The sequence below is a fragment of the Toxorhynchites rutilus genome, chromosome 3 (assembly GCF_029784135.1).
Source record: "Toxorhynchites rutilus septentrionalis strain SRP chromosome 3, ASM2978413v1, whole genome shotgun sequence".
Classification (NCBI taxonomy): Eukaryota; Metazoa; Arthropoda; class Insecta; order Diptera; family Culicidae; genus Toxorhynchites; species Toxorhynchites rutilus.
The window spans coordinates 18672011-18688757 of NC_073746.1; the positions used below are offsets into that span (position 1 = coordinate 18672011).

At 37.7% G+C, this 16747-nt stretch overlaps 2 protein-coding genes across 10 annotated transcripts in view; both read left to right on the forward strand.

Moving 5' to 3' along the window:
- The window catches only part of LOC129776205 (CUGBP Elav-like family member 2), an 852400-nt gene that overhangs the window by 668652 nt on the left and 167001 nt on the right, over positions 1-16747 (forward strand). The window lies entirely within an intron of this gene.
- LOC129776208 (uncharacterized) overlaps positions 1-16747 on the forward strand; it is a 41086-nt gene that overhangs the window by 13390 nt on the left and 10949 nt on the right. For 2 of the 4 annotated variants that reach the window (XM_055781715.1, XM_055781719.1), the window contains exon 3: positions 819-1632. The exons of the other annotated variants lie outside the window; for them this stretch is intronic. In XM_055781715.1, the coding sequence (XP_055637690.1) occupies positions 819-844 (26 nt within the window). In that variant the 3' untranslated portion in view covers positions 845-1632. Of the gene's footprint in view, positions 1-818; positions 1633-16747 lie in introns of those variants that run through there. 4 annotated transcript variants of the gene reach the window in all.

Consider the following 16747-nt stretch of genomic DNA (forward strand, 5'->3'; position numbering starts at 1 on the left):
TTTTTTTTAAGCGGATTTTCCAATTAACGCGGTTTTTTTCGCGGATTTTCCAATTAACGCGTTTTTTTACGCGGATTTTCCAATTAACGCGGTTTTTTTTACGTGGTACCCGCGTAAAAAAAGACCAGTGCAATATCGCATCTCCATCTCAGCTCACATTTTTCTCTCATGTTCCCTCAGAGCAAATTATGGTAATTAGTGCTTGTAACGGAGTTTAGCGCTTAGTGCCGCACCTTATCACGATTCTTACGTGGATTGTAGGTGTTGGGTAGCGGGGAGATCGCCGGGCGGTATTCGTGAATGTCTTTCCCTGTCTACTTAGCACTGGACGGTCCAACAGTGGTGCTGCACGTGCATCGGCAGAAGAGTGTACAAATTACTAGGGAATCTTCTAGCAACAGCAGATGACCTCATTCGTGAGGAAAACCGAACCATAGCTACCAGTAACCAACGAAATTGCTGCTCAACTTTTCACTTCCGTTCTACGTAAAGATAGTCCCATTTGATATTTATCATTAGGTGACATGGTTTTTTACGCGGATTTTCCAATTAACGCGTTTTTTTTACGAGGTACGTATCCCCCGCGTAAAAAAAACCTGGGTGTATGCCGCTATTTGGCATTAGCAATACTGAATTTGCACTTGCGTATTTGTTCACACAGTTTTTCATTAATTGTTAAATTCCTATGCAATGACAATGTTGTCAATTGTCAGTTCAAGAGCTCTCCATATTTTTTTTTCTATCCGCTACAACACAATAACTGTCAATATTTTTTCCATATTTTTGTTTCTCTATTCATTCTATTCTTACAATTCTAGCTCACGTATTCCTCGAGAACGTATGAAGTTGATGATTGGATACTTCTTGAAGCAAGAATACCCCTTAAGATTGGACATTCAAAATATGAATTGAACATGGAGATGGTTGATGAAATTATGAACTTGTGAGAACGCTAGAGCTAAAGTTTTTGAGTAGGAGAGCGGAAACTATAGATAAAACAGAAAAAAAATATAAAAGTTGAAAGAATATATGTGACAGAAATTGAGATTTCATTGAGTGGGAACAGAACAAGAGATAATGCAATAAAAAAAAGAAACTGACACAGATAGAGAGAGAAAAGAAAAAAAGGAGCAGAGAAGGAGAGATAAGAGAAAAAGAAATAGAAAGATAGAAAAGAGAGAAAGCAAAGCAGAGAAAAAAGATAAAAGTGTAATTGGGAAAAGAAACAGATAGAAAACATTGAAAAAGTTCAAAGCAAAAAGGAAAGCGAACAGGAAGAGAAAAAAAGGGAATATAAAAAAGGAAGTGTTAAATAGTGAGAAACGAGAAGCACAAGAAAGAAACGAGATAAAGGAACAGATAGATACGGAAAAGTGGGATAGGGATAGAAACAATTTGTTGAAGAAAACGAGAGAAATTGCATCCAATCAATTGAATTTGGGATAGAATTTTCCGATTGAAAATGAAATACTGTGAAATATATAACATGAAACAGGATTTTGACATGATCAGCAATTATTTCAATTAAAGTTCAGTAGTCCATAATAGTGTTGTATTGTTTATTGATCACCTTAGTTCTATTTTTAATTTATTCCAAACTAACACGCTTTTAGTTATGTATGTCTGAAGCATTGACCCTGGATATTGAAAGCAAGATACAATAAAAAATGACAACAGATGTCAACTCATCAAACTATGTTTCCTAGTGAACTTACAACTTTTTCTTTCGCGTCCCATGTTTGGCCCAAGTTTAAAACTAACTTTCCCGTGTCATGATTCCTCCTCGTATATTTTGTTATACCACAGTTTCAAACTTCCGCAATCAGAAATTTCATGACACGCTTCCCACAACGCACGTAAAATCAATAAAGCAATGTACGCTCAACTATCATAAGAATTTATCAGCTCTCGCCCATCACGGAAACCATAATTTCCGTGACCCTATTGAATGCAGCTACTATTTACTCTGTCAGTTTCAAGAATGCGTGTTGGGCAAAAGTTCATGCTCTAAACAGAATGTATCACATTCTTCCCCTAGCGAAGCAGATTCCACGCAAAAAAAACCCTTAGGAAACTTTCATCTACAACAATGAACGTTTTTCCTTCCTGCACGAGAGATTTCCGGAAGGACTCGTAGACATCGCAGACAATCCCATTTTCGTAAGCCAATAACGCTGCTCTCAATTTCTCGGTGTCGGTGTGTGGTAACTTGCGATACCGCACACCATATTCAAAGGATCAAACTTTATGCGAATAATATGCTGCTGCTGCTACTCTCGTTCGTCCCTTCTAGTTGACCATATATGTGTGTGACAGATGCACCGCCCCACCACCTCACGATTCTCTTTGAACGATGGCACCTAATTTAGTTTCCTTCCCAGAAGCACTCTCAGTGCGCTTTGAATTGGGAGCAAGTTGATATGAGAAGCAACGACACACCCCGGGTTCTGCGCTCGAAATTGTTTCAACTTCACATGTGATAACTATAAGCATTAACTTTAACCGTAAGTTTAATTTTACTCTGGTGAAGTATGCAAAAAGTGCAGCAAAGGCGCAGCGGAGGGAGGTCCCACGAGAGGGGCGTAGTGTCCAAGATAAACCTTGTAACTTTCAGACACGGAGAAGAAGCGCAATGTCAACAGCAGTTTTCCTGAGTTTGGCACTGGCAAAACCGGAAGGAAAGAAAGAATTAACAAAATATATAGAGATCCTTTACAAAACATACTCCAGCAGGCTCCTTCTGGCTTGGTAAGGCGGGTTGAATGAGGAAAGGGAAAAAAGATAGAGTTCAGTAAAGTTTGCGTGTGCATCTTTTGAACTGTGCACGACACAACCATTACCCTCGAGAGGAGTAAGTCTCCAAGACAGAGCAGCAGCAGCAGTGCAAGTTCAGAGGAAGAAGATGATTTTTATGACTTTCCGCCACATTTCCACTGCCAAGGTTCACCGCATCTTGTCGGAGATTTGAACCGGCAGAGGGCGGTTGGGTGCAGTAGATACTTCCGGAAGAATGCTGCACTTTTTTTCCTCCCCTCCAATTCTCGAATCAGTTAAGGGAATGATCAGAGCAAAAAAAGAGTCCTATCGGAGAACGAGAACTTTTTAATAGTCAAAAGTTAAATTGTAAAGCTGTTTAGTATGTAGTTAATTTTATTCGTTTATAATACTTAGAACGAAATTAGATTTTGGATAGAGAAGTTCCCCGAGGATATTGTTTCGTTAGAGAAAACCAACGAAAAACAATTTGGACGAATTTATTCAATAATGTGCCCAAAAGTCACCATCCTGGCGTTACAACTGTTTTGTTTCCACATCACTCGCTTGCCAACTAGTCTGTTTTAAAGTTCTGTTCACTATCAATTTGATCAATTTTTCACGATGCTTTTTTTTTCTTTCAACGTAATAACATTATTGTTGAGCGAATCGTCTTCATCATCTTTCGGATCATTCATTACGACATGTAGTGTTGTCAGTTGACTTTGCGATTTGGGTTCTCTTCAACTGTGATCGGTTCTCATGGTTTTGTAATCAATGGAACGAATGCTTTATTTTTTAATTTAATGTTTTTTTTGTTCTAAATTTCAGGCTATCTTAACATATGAATCTACACAAAAGCGTATTTTCAAATTGACTTTATTTTATTTAATTGTATTTTGATATGTGTTTATTACGTACTAGCTAACCCGGCAAACTTCGTCCCGCCCATTTACTTGATTAATTCTCGAGTAATGCAGAAATTTGTGTTTTATTTGTATGGCAGCCACCCCTAAGAGAGGGGGGAGGGGTATCTAACCACCATAGAAACATTCATTGCACCCTAAAGTTTCCATATGCCTAATTTGGTTTAATTTGCTTGATTAATTCTCGGGTAATGCAAAAATTTGTGTTTCATTTGTACGGCAGCCCCCTCTAAGAGAGGGGGAAGGAGTATCTTAACACCATAGAAACATTTATTGCATCCTAAAACCTCCACATGCCAAATTTGGTTTCATTTGCTTGATTAATTCTCGAGTAATGCAGAAATTTGTGTTTCATTTGTATGGCAGCCCCCCCTTTGAGTGGGGGAAGGACTGTCTAACCATCATAGAAACATTTATTGCACCCTAAAACTTTCACATGCCAACTTTGGTTTCGTTTGATTGATTAATTTCCGAGTAATGCAAAAAATTGTGTTTCATTTGTATGGCAGCCCCCTCTAAGAGAGAGGGAAGGAGTATCTTATCACCATAGAAACATTTATTGCATCCTAAAACCTCCACATGCCAAATTTGGTTTCATTTGCTTGATTAATTCTCGAGTAATGCAGAAATTTGTGTTTCATTTGTATGGCAGCCCCCCCTTTGAGTGGGGGAAGGACTGTCTAACCATCATAGAAACATTTATTGCACCCTAAAACTTTCACATGCCAACTTTGGTTTCGTTTGCTTGGTTAATTTCCGAGTAATGCAGAAATTTGTGTTTCATTTGTATGGCAGCCCCCCCCCCCCCCCCTTAGAGAGGGGGGAGGGGTCTCAAAATATCACGAAAACCTTCCCCGGCCCCAAAAACCCCTACATACCAATTTTCATGTCGATCGGTTCAGTAGTTTCCGAGTCTATAAGAATCAGACAGACAGACAGACATCACTCCATTTTTATATATATATAGATTTGTTCGGGAAAGAAAGTACATAACTTTCGAAACACAGAACACGACATCGAACCAATTTGACTGAATGGTTCTTATCTCAATTCCTTATTTTCAAATTTTGAACTTTTTTTCGAAATTTATTTTCAGAATTTTTCAATCACATTTAATTCTCAATTTCCTTTAAACACAATTCCGTTTTCACTTCTCTTTTTTTGTTTGTTTTTTATTCTTTTATAATTTTTCTCTTGCATTTTCTTTCTCACAGCTTCTTTCGTTCATGTCTCTTACAGTTCATTTACTTTTTCTTGTTTTCTATAATTGTTTTCTCTCACCTAGATCTTCACCTATTGCTATGCTTCTGTATCATCTCCCAAATCACTTTTTTTTCGAACTGCATTGATTATCCTCCTCTCATCATCTCACCGAGCTGATTGGGGCTTTTGCTGTAGCTTCATTAACGTAGTCTAATTTAGAGTGTCGCCGGTTCATCTTTTTTGATTCTTAACTGCAACAGCTTCACAGCTTGCTTGGATTGAACCTAGGTTTTCTTTAAACTTTCTCCGGTGAAAAAAAAATCGATAGTGAAATTTCGACGGTTTTACCTGTTTCTGGTAACACCAAAACCGATATTCCCAACCTTACACGCGTATTTCTTGTTTAACCTTGATGTCTTTTCTACTTTCTTTTTCTTCCTTTCACGCACGCTAGTTTCTTTCTTTATGTTTAAATATTTTATTTTGTTTTTATTTCGTTTTTACTCTTATTTATATTTGCCACGTTGCTTCTTCATCGTTTATTATCTTCTAGCTGACCCGGCAAACTTCGTCCCGCCCAAAATTTGTTTTTTGTTATCAATACCTTCAAACATTCACTTTTCTTACTATGAGCAAGTTCATGGGCCCAATCGCAGAACTGTTAATTGATTGATCTTCTATTCGACCCCGTTGAATTTACCCTTTACTATAAAATTCCTAGTATTTCTAACAAAACTCATCATTATAATCATAATATCAGATTATTTTCAGACACAATTCTCGTTCAACATTTTTCAATCACTTGCAAATAACATGTTTCTCCGTTACATGGAATAAATGTTTTATACAGAAAATATGATAGAAAAAAAAAAACAGCCCTAAATCGGAAAATTCCTTCCTCGAGTTTTGCTCTCATCAACACATCCGGCGATCCTTTTTTTAGTATAGATAGAAGAAGATATAGGAGTGCGTTTCATCACATTAAAATCCATTTCCATTTTCAAATAAAGATCAATTTCGCTAGCGCAAACATCAAATGGACTAACAGCACTTTTCAATATGTAATTGTAGGACATATGAGAATTTAATTTTCCGAATTTTCTCTTTTTCCTTCAGAGTTTTCCGAAAATTTTCAATTGTCATATTTGGTTGGAATATTTTTGGTTAAAATATGTTTAATATTTTTATGGGACCCCCTCTCCATTCCAGAGGAGGGAGGGGTGTCATACCATTATAGAAACATTTCTCATACCCAAAAACCCTCACATCCCAAATTGTGCTTGATTAGCTCTAGAGTTATGCAGAAGTTTGTGTTTCGTTTGTATGGCAGCCCCCCTTAGAGAGTGGGAGGAGTGTATGCACTATAGAAATGTTTCGTGCTCCGTAAAACCTTCACATTCCAAATTTGGCTCAATTTGCTTGATTAGTTTTCGAGTTATGCAGAAATTTGTGTTTTGTTTGTATGACAGCCCACCCTTAGAGAGCGGGAGGAGTGTCTAATCACCATATAAATATTTATTGCATCCTAAAACCTCCACATGCCAAATTTGGTTTCGTTTGCTTGATTAATTCTCGAGTAATTCAGAAATGTGTGTTTCATTTGTATGGCAGCACCCCTTAGAGAGGGGGGTGGGGTGTCTAACCATCATAGAAACATTTATTGCACCCTAAAACCTCAATATGCTCAATTTGGTTTCACTTGCCTGATTAATTCTCGAGTAATGCAGAAATTTGTGTTTCATTCGTCTTTTTCTCTCACTATGTTACTATCTTTAATCAACCCACTTTTTCTCTCATTATTTCACTATCTTTCACTCTTACTTTCACTCCCTCTCTCACTATCTTTTACTCTCACCTCCTCTTTCTATATTTCACTCTCACTCCCTCTCTCTCGCTATCTTCCACTCTCACTCCCTCTCTCTCACTATCTTTCACTCTCACTCCCTCTCACTATCTTTCACTGTTACTCTTTCTCTCTCTCTGTCTCTTACTATCTTTCATTCTCTGTCTCACCCCTTATATTTTTCTCTCTATTTCTCTCCATCCTATCCTCTCTGTCTTTCTCCCTTTCATCCTTCTCTCTGTATCTTTTCTTCTCTCTGTCTCTCTTTTTTCTATCTCTTCTCCCTGTCTCTTTGTCTCTTCTCTTCTCTTCTCTTCTCTTCTCTTCTTCTTTCCTTCATTCCTTCTCTCCTTCATTCCTTCTCTCCTTCTCATCTTATCTCCATCTCTTCTTCTATTCTTCTCTCCTTCTTTCTCTTTTTTTTTCTCTTTTTTTTCTCTTTTTTTTTCTCTCCTTCTCTTCTTCTTTTCTTCTCTTCTTCTCATCTCTTCTTCTCTTCTTCTCTTCTTCTCTTCTCTTCTTCTCTTCTTCTCTTCTCTTCTTCTCTTCTTCTCTTCTTCTCTTCTTCTCTTCTTCTCTTCTTCTCTTCTTCTCTTCTTCTCTTCTTCTCTTCTTCTCTTCTTCTCTTCTTCTCTTCTTCTCTTCTTCTCTTCTTCTCTTCTTCTCTTCTTTTCTTCTCTTCTTCTCTTCTTCTCTTCTTCTCTTCTTCTCTTCTTTTCTTCTTCTCTTCTTCTTTTCTTCTCTTCTTCTCTTCTTCTCTTCTTCTCTTCTTCTCTTCTTCTCTTCTTCTCTTCTCTTCTTCTCTTCTTCTCTTCTCTTCTTCTCTTCTTCTTTTCTTCTCTTCTTCTCTTTTCTTTTCTTCTCTTCTTCTTTTCTTCTCTTCTTCTCTTCTTCTCTTCTTCTCTCCTTCTCTCCTTCTTCCCTCTCCACGTCACTTTCTCTCCTTCTCTCCCTCTCTCTCTCTTTCTTTACTTGTTTCTTCCTTTCGTTCTTCCTTCTTTTTTTCTCTTTTTCACTCAGACTGTCTCACTCTTTCTTTCTGTCTCCCATCCTCATTCGATTTCACCTTCACTCGTTTATGTTCTTCCCATTTTTCTCTCTCTATCTTGCTCTCATTTACTCGTTTTCTTTCTCTATTCCACTCTATCTTATTCTCTCTCACTATCACTCTCATTCTCTTTTACTCCCACTATCTTTGTCTTTTACTATCACCTTCTATTTCTAACTCTTTCACTCTCTCACTCTCATTTTCATTTCCTTTCTGTTTTTTCCGTCCACTTTCTATGTTTGTCATACTCATTCTCTCTGTTACACTTTTTCCGACGCATTCTCTATTTTGCCATCCCACTCTCTTCCTCTCTTTCTAACTTCCTTTTCTACCACACTTTAACACATTCGATCTTTTCAATGTCTGATTTCTACTTCCGATTTCCATTTAGTTTTTATTTATGAAACTATAAACTCTCTCTCTCTCACTCAAACGTTCAAGACGCATTTCATGCCAACTCAGCTGGCCATTGGCAACACCATCTCAGATTGCAGTGAAGCGTTGTGGGTGTAATTAGATTGATCATTTAAACAACTAAAAATCTAATTAAACAGACTGCGTTTTTTAGAAGGGCCAAAGTTTTTTTTCTTATTTTTTTCCAAAATTTGCAAACTCAAAAAAATGGGTGTGTTATATCTATGATATAAGGACAAGGTTGACATGGGACTACCATTGGCTTAGTAATCATTTGTTTGAATCGATTAAATTAATGAATTAATGAAACAAATCGGGTTTTGAAGTCCATGTTGTGGAGAAACATTCCGATGGGAACAAAAGTATGGGGTACTTTACAATACCGATTTCCTCAGGCTTCTTGGATTAGGGCCTTTAGATAACGTTAATATTTCTCAGTTTTTCATTTGTTAATCTCATAAAAAATAATATTTTATGAATTGTGAAGAAATGATTTCCTATCCATTGATACTAACATCTTTCCTATCTATTAAGAAATGTTCAGGTTATGAGCATTCTAAATTTTACATTTTTTCCTGCATGTATTTAAATTTTCATTTTACCTCCCATATATTTTGGTTAGAAGTTATCCCACGTCAAAAAGTGGAGCCCTAACGCCCTCCTTTTATCTCAATGCTTCAATGTTTCTTCCGTTTCCATTTTCATTTCTTCACTTATTCGAGCTTTTCCGTTAATATTCCCACTAACTAATATTGGATATTGTTTGCTGTTAAATGTATTCTGTCATTGATCATTTATTTGCTTCGGATCAGATTATTTGAAAAGAATGGTTATGCTCCAAAACAACTTCGAACGTTTTTTTCTGATTTTTCCATTCTTATACTTATGTTCATGCTTATTCTCATTTCCGTTCTTTTTCTCATCTTCGCTCTTTCCTCATTCTGTTCCTATTCCTATTCTGTTCATTCCTTTATCCATTTATGTCTTCCTTTCATTTTGTATGTTTTTCTCTTGTGTCAAATTTCTCTTTGCTTTCAACTGTCTATCTTAATTTTGTTTCTTTGAGTCTAATCCATTCGTTTTTTCTTTTCAGGCAAGAATTGTGAATTGAATTTTTGCCATATTGTCATGCCAACCAAATGTTGGTATACATAAATATTTACTGAACATTAGCTTTACATTAGATTTTGCAAAGCCTAATTAATTTATGTTCCATAAGAAAATCAAAATGAAATGCCATGTCTTGTTTTTACTCGTTGTCTCTATCTGCTATTGTTTTTCTCAGGTTTTCTATTTACTTTCTATTTCAAATTATCATTCTGTGCTTTGTTGTAATTTTCCATAGACTCGGATTTCTTTTCAATTTAATTTTTCTTTATTTTTGTTGGAATAATTAAGTTGGAACGAAAACGTCGTAACGTTCGAGGCTTTTTTCATAGCGTGGCAAGAGTTTTTTTTATTCCGAGCGCGGAGTGCGTAAAGTTTAACTTTTTGAAGTACGATGTAACTGCGTCACGAATTTCTTCAGTGTTATCGAATCGTTGATCGCCGAACGCCTGTTTCATCAACGGGAATAAGTGATAGTCGCTAGGGGCGAGGTCTGAGGAGTAAGGATGATGCTCGAACACAGTCTTTTTGAATTTTTTCAATTGCTCTTGAGTTACGCGAGCAGAATGGGGCCGTGCATTATCGTGGATGAGGAACACTCCTTCGGTCAATAAACCTGGCCTTTTGTTCTTAATCGCGGTTCTTAATCGGTCCAAAACTTCACAATAGTACACTGAAACTGAAACTTATTTTTGGAACGACCCTCGTATATAATCCAACTGCAATTCAGCTCAAAATAGTTTGTGGCTTTCAAGTCTTAAGAGGCCCTTGGTTTGATATTTTGTTTATCCTAGCCTCCATTTGCTTACCTTCCCAGCAAGCAGCACATAATCATTTATCATATTATCATTGTAGCTATTCAAACATATAAACAACTCAAAGTCATGAACCGGTATCAAGAGCGTGAACCGCGAACACAAACTTTCCCTCATCGCGAACGCCGTTTGGTTGCCGCGCGGCGTCGGTAACGCACAAAACTAATAAATGCGTGTTTACCCTCGATTTTCATGTCTTTAATCCACTCTCTCTCTAGCTGTCGCTCGTTTCCTTTTTCTCCAATTGCCGTCGGAAGTGGCGAGGTTCAAGTAAAGTTCGAAATTGACATAAGCGTTCGGGTACACACTTTATAGCCGGGCTGTGCCTCTCGATAGCAGAAAAGACTTGATTCCCCGTTCCGCGTTCGTTTCGTTTTGCTTTTTCCCTGCTGGCTTACGCTTCCGCTGCCAAGCCCCCAAGCCCAAGCCCGAACCCGGTCTGTCATAGAACAATTCGACAAACGTTGCATGTTCTTTGGCCAGACAAAGAGAGTGAGGAGAAAAGAGTGCGTACAAGCACTTCTAGCTAATAGTCACACAAATTAAGTGCCTAAAATAAACAATAATGAGAAGAAGCGCGCAAATTATTGCGACGAAACACGTGCCCTCCCCTCCCCCACTCACTCACTCGTGGATGGAAACTTATGAAAACGATGAAGCTATTTTACCTTGTTGATCTTAATGGTGTCTGACGGGGTGGGTGTGTGTGTACTCGGCTTCGGCCTACAAAGGCACGCGCGATAACATGAAGAAGTTTATTTCTTTCGGGTGTTGATACTTTGGGTCTTCTGAAGCAGGAAAAGGTCACATTTTCTCCGCAAAAGTTTCATCTCATCTCTGATTATTACAATTTTTTGAAGCAACACTGACAGAACTTCAAGTGTACCAACATTTGTGTGGCTCACTGTACGCGTTCAAACCGATGCGTATATGTGGATGAGAGGATGAAAAGTATCAACGTTGACATTTGAAATTTGCCTGATGCATGCTTCGTTGGCATTGCTGTCGGTGCATTTATAATCCGGAAGAAGCCTTACGTGACATGTTTATTAGTTGTTAGTTAATATGTCATTGCGCGGAGAAGATTGCGCGGATTTGTTGCTTTTCAGCGTGACGTCGTGCTGTGTGCTGTCATATTAAACTGGCCGGTGATGATTGTTCAATTATTTCTAGACACTGTTGCTAATTATGGGATTATAATGGATGAGAGAGGATGTTATTGACGTGAGCTCTTTGGAGTCATCGCATCCCAGAAATGACATAAGTATGAGATTACCACATGACTAATGGAAAACAATCGTTTGCATTGTCCAACAACAAGATGCTCTCTTTAATGGGTTTATATGGTCTGATTCGAATTTGACTGATTTGTAAGCGTTGTGCTCTCTATACGTTGTAGCTCACCTAATAATAATAGTCGTATTTACAATTATAAATGATTACTATTTTGAAGTTTTTCCGGAGACCCAATGTCACATCTTACTAACAAATTTATTTTTCTCCTTCTCTTCCAGGTGAGTGCTTCTATGTTACCTGCCGTCGTTATCATCTGTTGACTGAAATTTGTGTCCAAATCATCGAAACAGTAGTTTGTATTATAAGAACAATTTTTTGATCAGCTTTTGAAAGACCTGATATTGTTAAATTTTCAAATAATAAAATTGTCCTGAATAGAAGCGGAAAAATGCAGAAACCGTATTCTAGTTGCGAGAAAGAATACAACTAGAATACATACACTGGATATTTTTTTACGCGATTTTTTTCCTTGATTTTCTTTTACGCGATTCTCTCGAAAATAAGCGATTCTCTCGAAATTACACGATTTGGCACTACCTACCGTTGCTTCGTTGGGAAGAGAAAAAGAAGACAAGAAATTCTGCGAGAGCGTGTGTGAGTGTGGTTGTGACGAGCGCGCACCGGTGATGGGGCACTCTTTGTTTACGCGAATCTCCCGAAATTGAGCGATTTTTTTATACGATTTGCTCGAAATTACGCGATTACGCGATTTTTACGCCTTTTTCTGCGCATCTGTCGCGTAAAAAAAAGAATTCAGTGCATGTTGAAAAAAACCCTTGAATTTCTGATAAATGTTTTTTTTTATAAATATTAAAGTATGTTGTTATCTCAATTACTGATATAATGACATCTATGTTCGTGTCGTGCTCATGAACTCACGCTCTAATTTTTCAGAAATGTGTGAATACAGTTTTCTAAATCATCACTTTTGCTATAACCCAATCTCGGAAATCAATCTATTAGCGATATCGGCGAGGTCCAAATTATTTACTACATCTGATCAATTGGCATGCTCTTATAGTGGATTCGCGATTATTGATCAAAACTTTGTTTTCGTGATTTTCGTTTGTTGCTACTGGATTTACGAAATGTTTGCTTCAATGGATTTTGACACTCCCCAACAATCTATTTCAATGAACAAAATTATATATTTCATGAAACTAACTACCGAACAATTGAAAAATGTCAAGCATTATCTAAGCGAAAATCTTTCGTTCGGAATAGTTGATTGGCATAAGCACAATTGGCACAATCTTGGCTCTCCAAGTTGCTCATTCAGTGCATTTGTACTCTATAGAAAAAAGAATACGGGACTGTGCAATAGAATATGCGTTTCATGGTTGATTTACTGCTGATGTGCGTCACACATGTCTTATGTGTCTGAAGATTGAAGGTCTGGTTTAAGTTGTTGTGTTGAATTATTGGGGCTTCACTCGGAGAGTTCAGTCGCCATATCCAAATTCAGTATTTATCAAATAGACTAACGTAATTCTATGTCAACTATTTTTTTGTACCCTCCATTGTACTCATTTTTAGTTTTTTCCCGTTTTATGGGATGACCGGTCAGGTGATTCAAAAGTTACACTGTTTGAGAAAGATCTACAAAAAATGCACAAATTTCATATATTTTTCCTTTTTGAAGGAAAAGAAACACATTTTTATATTTGCACTTAAGGTACATCATCCGGATTAGGGTGGTCTAATAATTCGACTCTGTGGTCAATTCTACCGAATATTATGTATGTTTTGAAAATACGCTGACCCAAATTCCATTATTTATCAAAAGCATCCTGAATTAAAATAGTCTGAACATTCGCATTTTGCAAAGTTTCTCATTACACCGAATATATCCATTTTTGAAAAATCCTATTTCAACCGCTAAATCGATTTCCGATTTCCGATTACAAGCAAGGTATGCAAGTGAACTTTGTTTCAAAAAACGAACAACGCTCAAATTGCCTACTTTTTTGGCGAAACATTTGATATGCTGTATAAATAGTCTATGCTTTCCAAAAATGATAAAAATAGGTTCTCTTTAGTGTGACACCTTTAAAACCTCTAAACATTTTAATTAATTAAGTTTGAGAAAAATCGGAATATTTTTTGACATTAGTTCATGATGGAATGGTAAAAAATATGCGTCAACAATTCTACAAGACAAAAATTATTACGTGATTTGAGCAAAAACAGAGCAATTTTTTCTTCGGGAAATTCTTTTTTTTTTTTTTTTTTTGAATGGCTTATAGTTTAGTTTAGTTATATATGTGCAACTCATGAACTTTTCTACATTTTCTACAAACTACAGTTACATCAGAAAAATTATTTTCAATGCATGATTTTTGAGATAAAAGTGTCCAAAATTTAATACGGCTACATAAAAATAGTTCAATAATATGAAAACGATGAATAAAATTTTTGAGTAGCCACCATCAGATGGAGAAAAAATGAAAAGAAAAAAAAGTTACGAACTTTCACCTAATCTGTTAATATTGTTCACCATGCTTAGAGCAAAAGACAAGAATATTGAATAAATAATCGTTATGATTATCCGTCATAGATCTTACGTAGTTCTTAGCTACTTAATCAGCCAAAATCAATTCGGTGCGGTTCGTAACGCTCCAATATACATTTGACAACACTTTCCAATGAAATTCACGATTGTATCATCTTCAAATGTTTCAACTCTTAGAGAGTTTGAATTTCAGCAAACTACTGCTTCGTTCGTTGCTATAATCGAAGAATGGAATGAATATCCTTACACAGTTGCTCAATTCTCTGAAGCATGTGTTTACATGCATATAATGTACACAGGGCTATATTATGGCAAACACATTCTAGTGTAAACAAGTCTGGGCACAAAAGAGTATAATTTGGGGGAGTAACACACTTGAAAAGACGAAAAAATAAAAAAGCTAGAGATTATCTGCCCTTGGCTGTTTTGCTGGAATGCTTCAAAAAACACTGGCAGTATACAGGAAACACTGGAAGGTTGACAATTTCGCTTTGTGCAAAATCAACGCATAGCGATTGAAGCAATGAATTGTTCCTCTAATTTACTCCAAATTTTTAAGAGTCGGCTTGACAAAACGGTTGAGCGTATCAACATGAAACGCTCACACGAGTTTAGGGTATACGGCAGCCTAAAACACTCTTCGTTAACATTGGGAATTAATGCAACATTTGCAAAAAATACATAGTCTACCATTTTGTGGCGGCGACCTTTTTTGAATTTATGTTGTTCATAGTGTAGCGTATTCTCCAAATCAATCCATTCAGCAATTTTTTAGCAGCGGCCAAATTGAAGTTTTCAAGATCATGGAACCCGCAGTTTTATAATGACAGTAGAATTAAATGTATGTTCCAAATTTCAGATCAATCATTTAACAGGAACGGGGTCATTTTTCTATTGATGTGGGACAACCCTACAAAACATTCAAACATACATACAAACGGGCCAAGCTGAATGGAACCATTAAAAAGTAATTGTTTATTTGAAAACTGCGGTCATCTTGGATTTAGATTTTTTATCATCTACTGTGTTCTACCAGTCAAGCCTTTCCATTTAATACCCATATTGATAGGATTGTGAAAAAATATAGATCACGTTGGGCATGCTTCACTGTCAATTTTTCGTAAATTTGGAAAAATGTCGAACGAAAAAGAGCGTCGTGAATTAATCCTGTGCACTCATTTCGAGAACCCGGAGTTGTCACATCGGGACATCGGTAAGATGCTGGGAATCATCCAATCCACGTTCAGCAGAGTACTAAAACGATACTTTGAGAACCTAACCATCGACCGGAAGGTGAAGAACGGCAAAAATGGATGCTCCGTCAGTGAAAAAGATCACAAGCGCGTAGTTAAGCAGTTTAGACGTGATCCGAGAAGTTCGGTCCGGGATGTCGCCAATAAGCTGAATTTGTCAAGTTCATTCGTCCAGCGGACCAAGCAGCGGGAGGGCCTGCGTACATACAAGGTTCAGAAGGCTCCTAACCGCGACGAAAAGCAAAACATGGTGGGGAAGACGCGAGCCCGGAAGCTGTACACCGAAATGCTGACGAAGCCGCATTGCCTGGTAATGGACGACGAAACCTACGTCAAAGCGGACTTTCGTCAGCTGCCGGGCCTGTTGTTCTTCTCCGCAGAGGACAAATTCAGCGTTCCGGAGGAGATTCGCAAGCAGAAACTATCCAAGTTTGCCAAAAAGTACATGGTGTGGCAAGCGATCTGCTCTTGCGGAAAGCGAAGCGCCCCCTTCGTGATGACCGGCACGGTAAACGGGCAGGTTTACCTTGAGGAGTACCTACAGAAGCGCTTACTACCACTATTGAAGCAGCACGAGGGACCGACCATCTTCTGGCCGGATCTCGCTTCGTGCCACTATTCAAAGGACGTGTTGGAGTGGTACGAAGCCTACGGGGTCACCTTCGTGCCTTAGGAAATGAACCCGCCCAACGCGCCGGAGCTTCGCCCAATAGAGAAATATTGGGCGATTATGAAGCAGGCCCTCCAGAAGAACCCAAAAGTTGTCAAATCGGAGGTGGACTTCAAGAGAAAATGGATTTCTGTTCAAAAAAAACTACAACCTGACGTTGTACAGAACCTTATGGACGGGGTAAAGAGGAAGGTGCGAGCATACGGGCTTGGGCTCGAAGTATGAATAAAAAGAAAATGTCAAAAGTTGTTTAATAGTTTTTATTTTACTGTCTAAAATTTTCAAAAGGATCGGTCTACTGGGCGAATTTCTACAGCGTTTTTTCCGTGATGCAATTTGATGTGACACACCCTTTAGTTAAGCCTTTTCATTTGATACCCATATTAGCTATTCAATATGGAATTATTATACAAATTATTCAAAATTTCCGAAAATCTAAAATAACATACTACGGATAATCGAGTCCGACCTGTACTAACGAAAAATACGTTCAGATAGCAAGCTCATTCCAGGAACGCTAGTGACATTGAATAAGAATATGAGACTTATTTCAAAACCTCTCTTATTAGGTTTGTTTGTGATGCACTATAATCACAAAAAATAAAACTAAATGGGTGAGTAGTCATATCACTGCAATTCAATCACGACGAATCGGTCGGTTTCTGCAAAGCCTTGCGCGTGCACTTTTTCGCAGATAATTGAAATCCATCGAGTTGCCGCTATATCCACAAGGTGTGGAACCGCGCTGAGTGTGCACAAATTTCCCAAAGCCTTCAATCAAGTGCATTCGTGATACGCGATCACCAATGCTGGAACCTCACTCGCATAGCATTGCCAAGGTTGTGTTCTGTAGCTCGCGAGCGAAAGAGAGAGATATTACGGCTCGTGGTTGTGTGGGATGGTGTT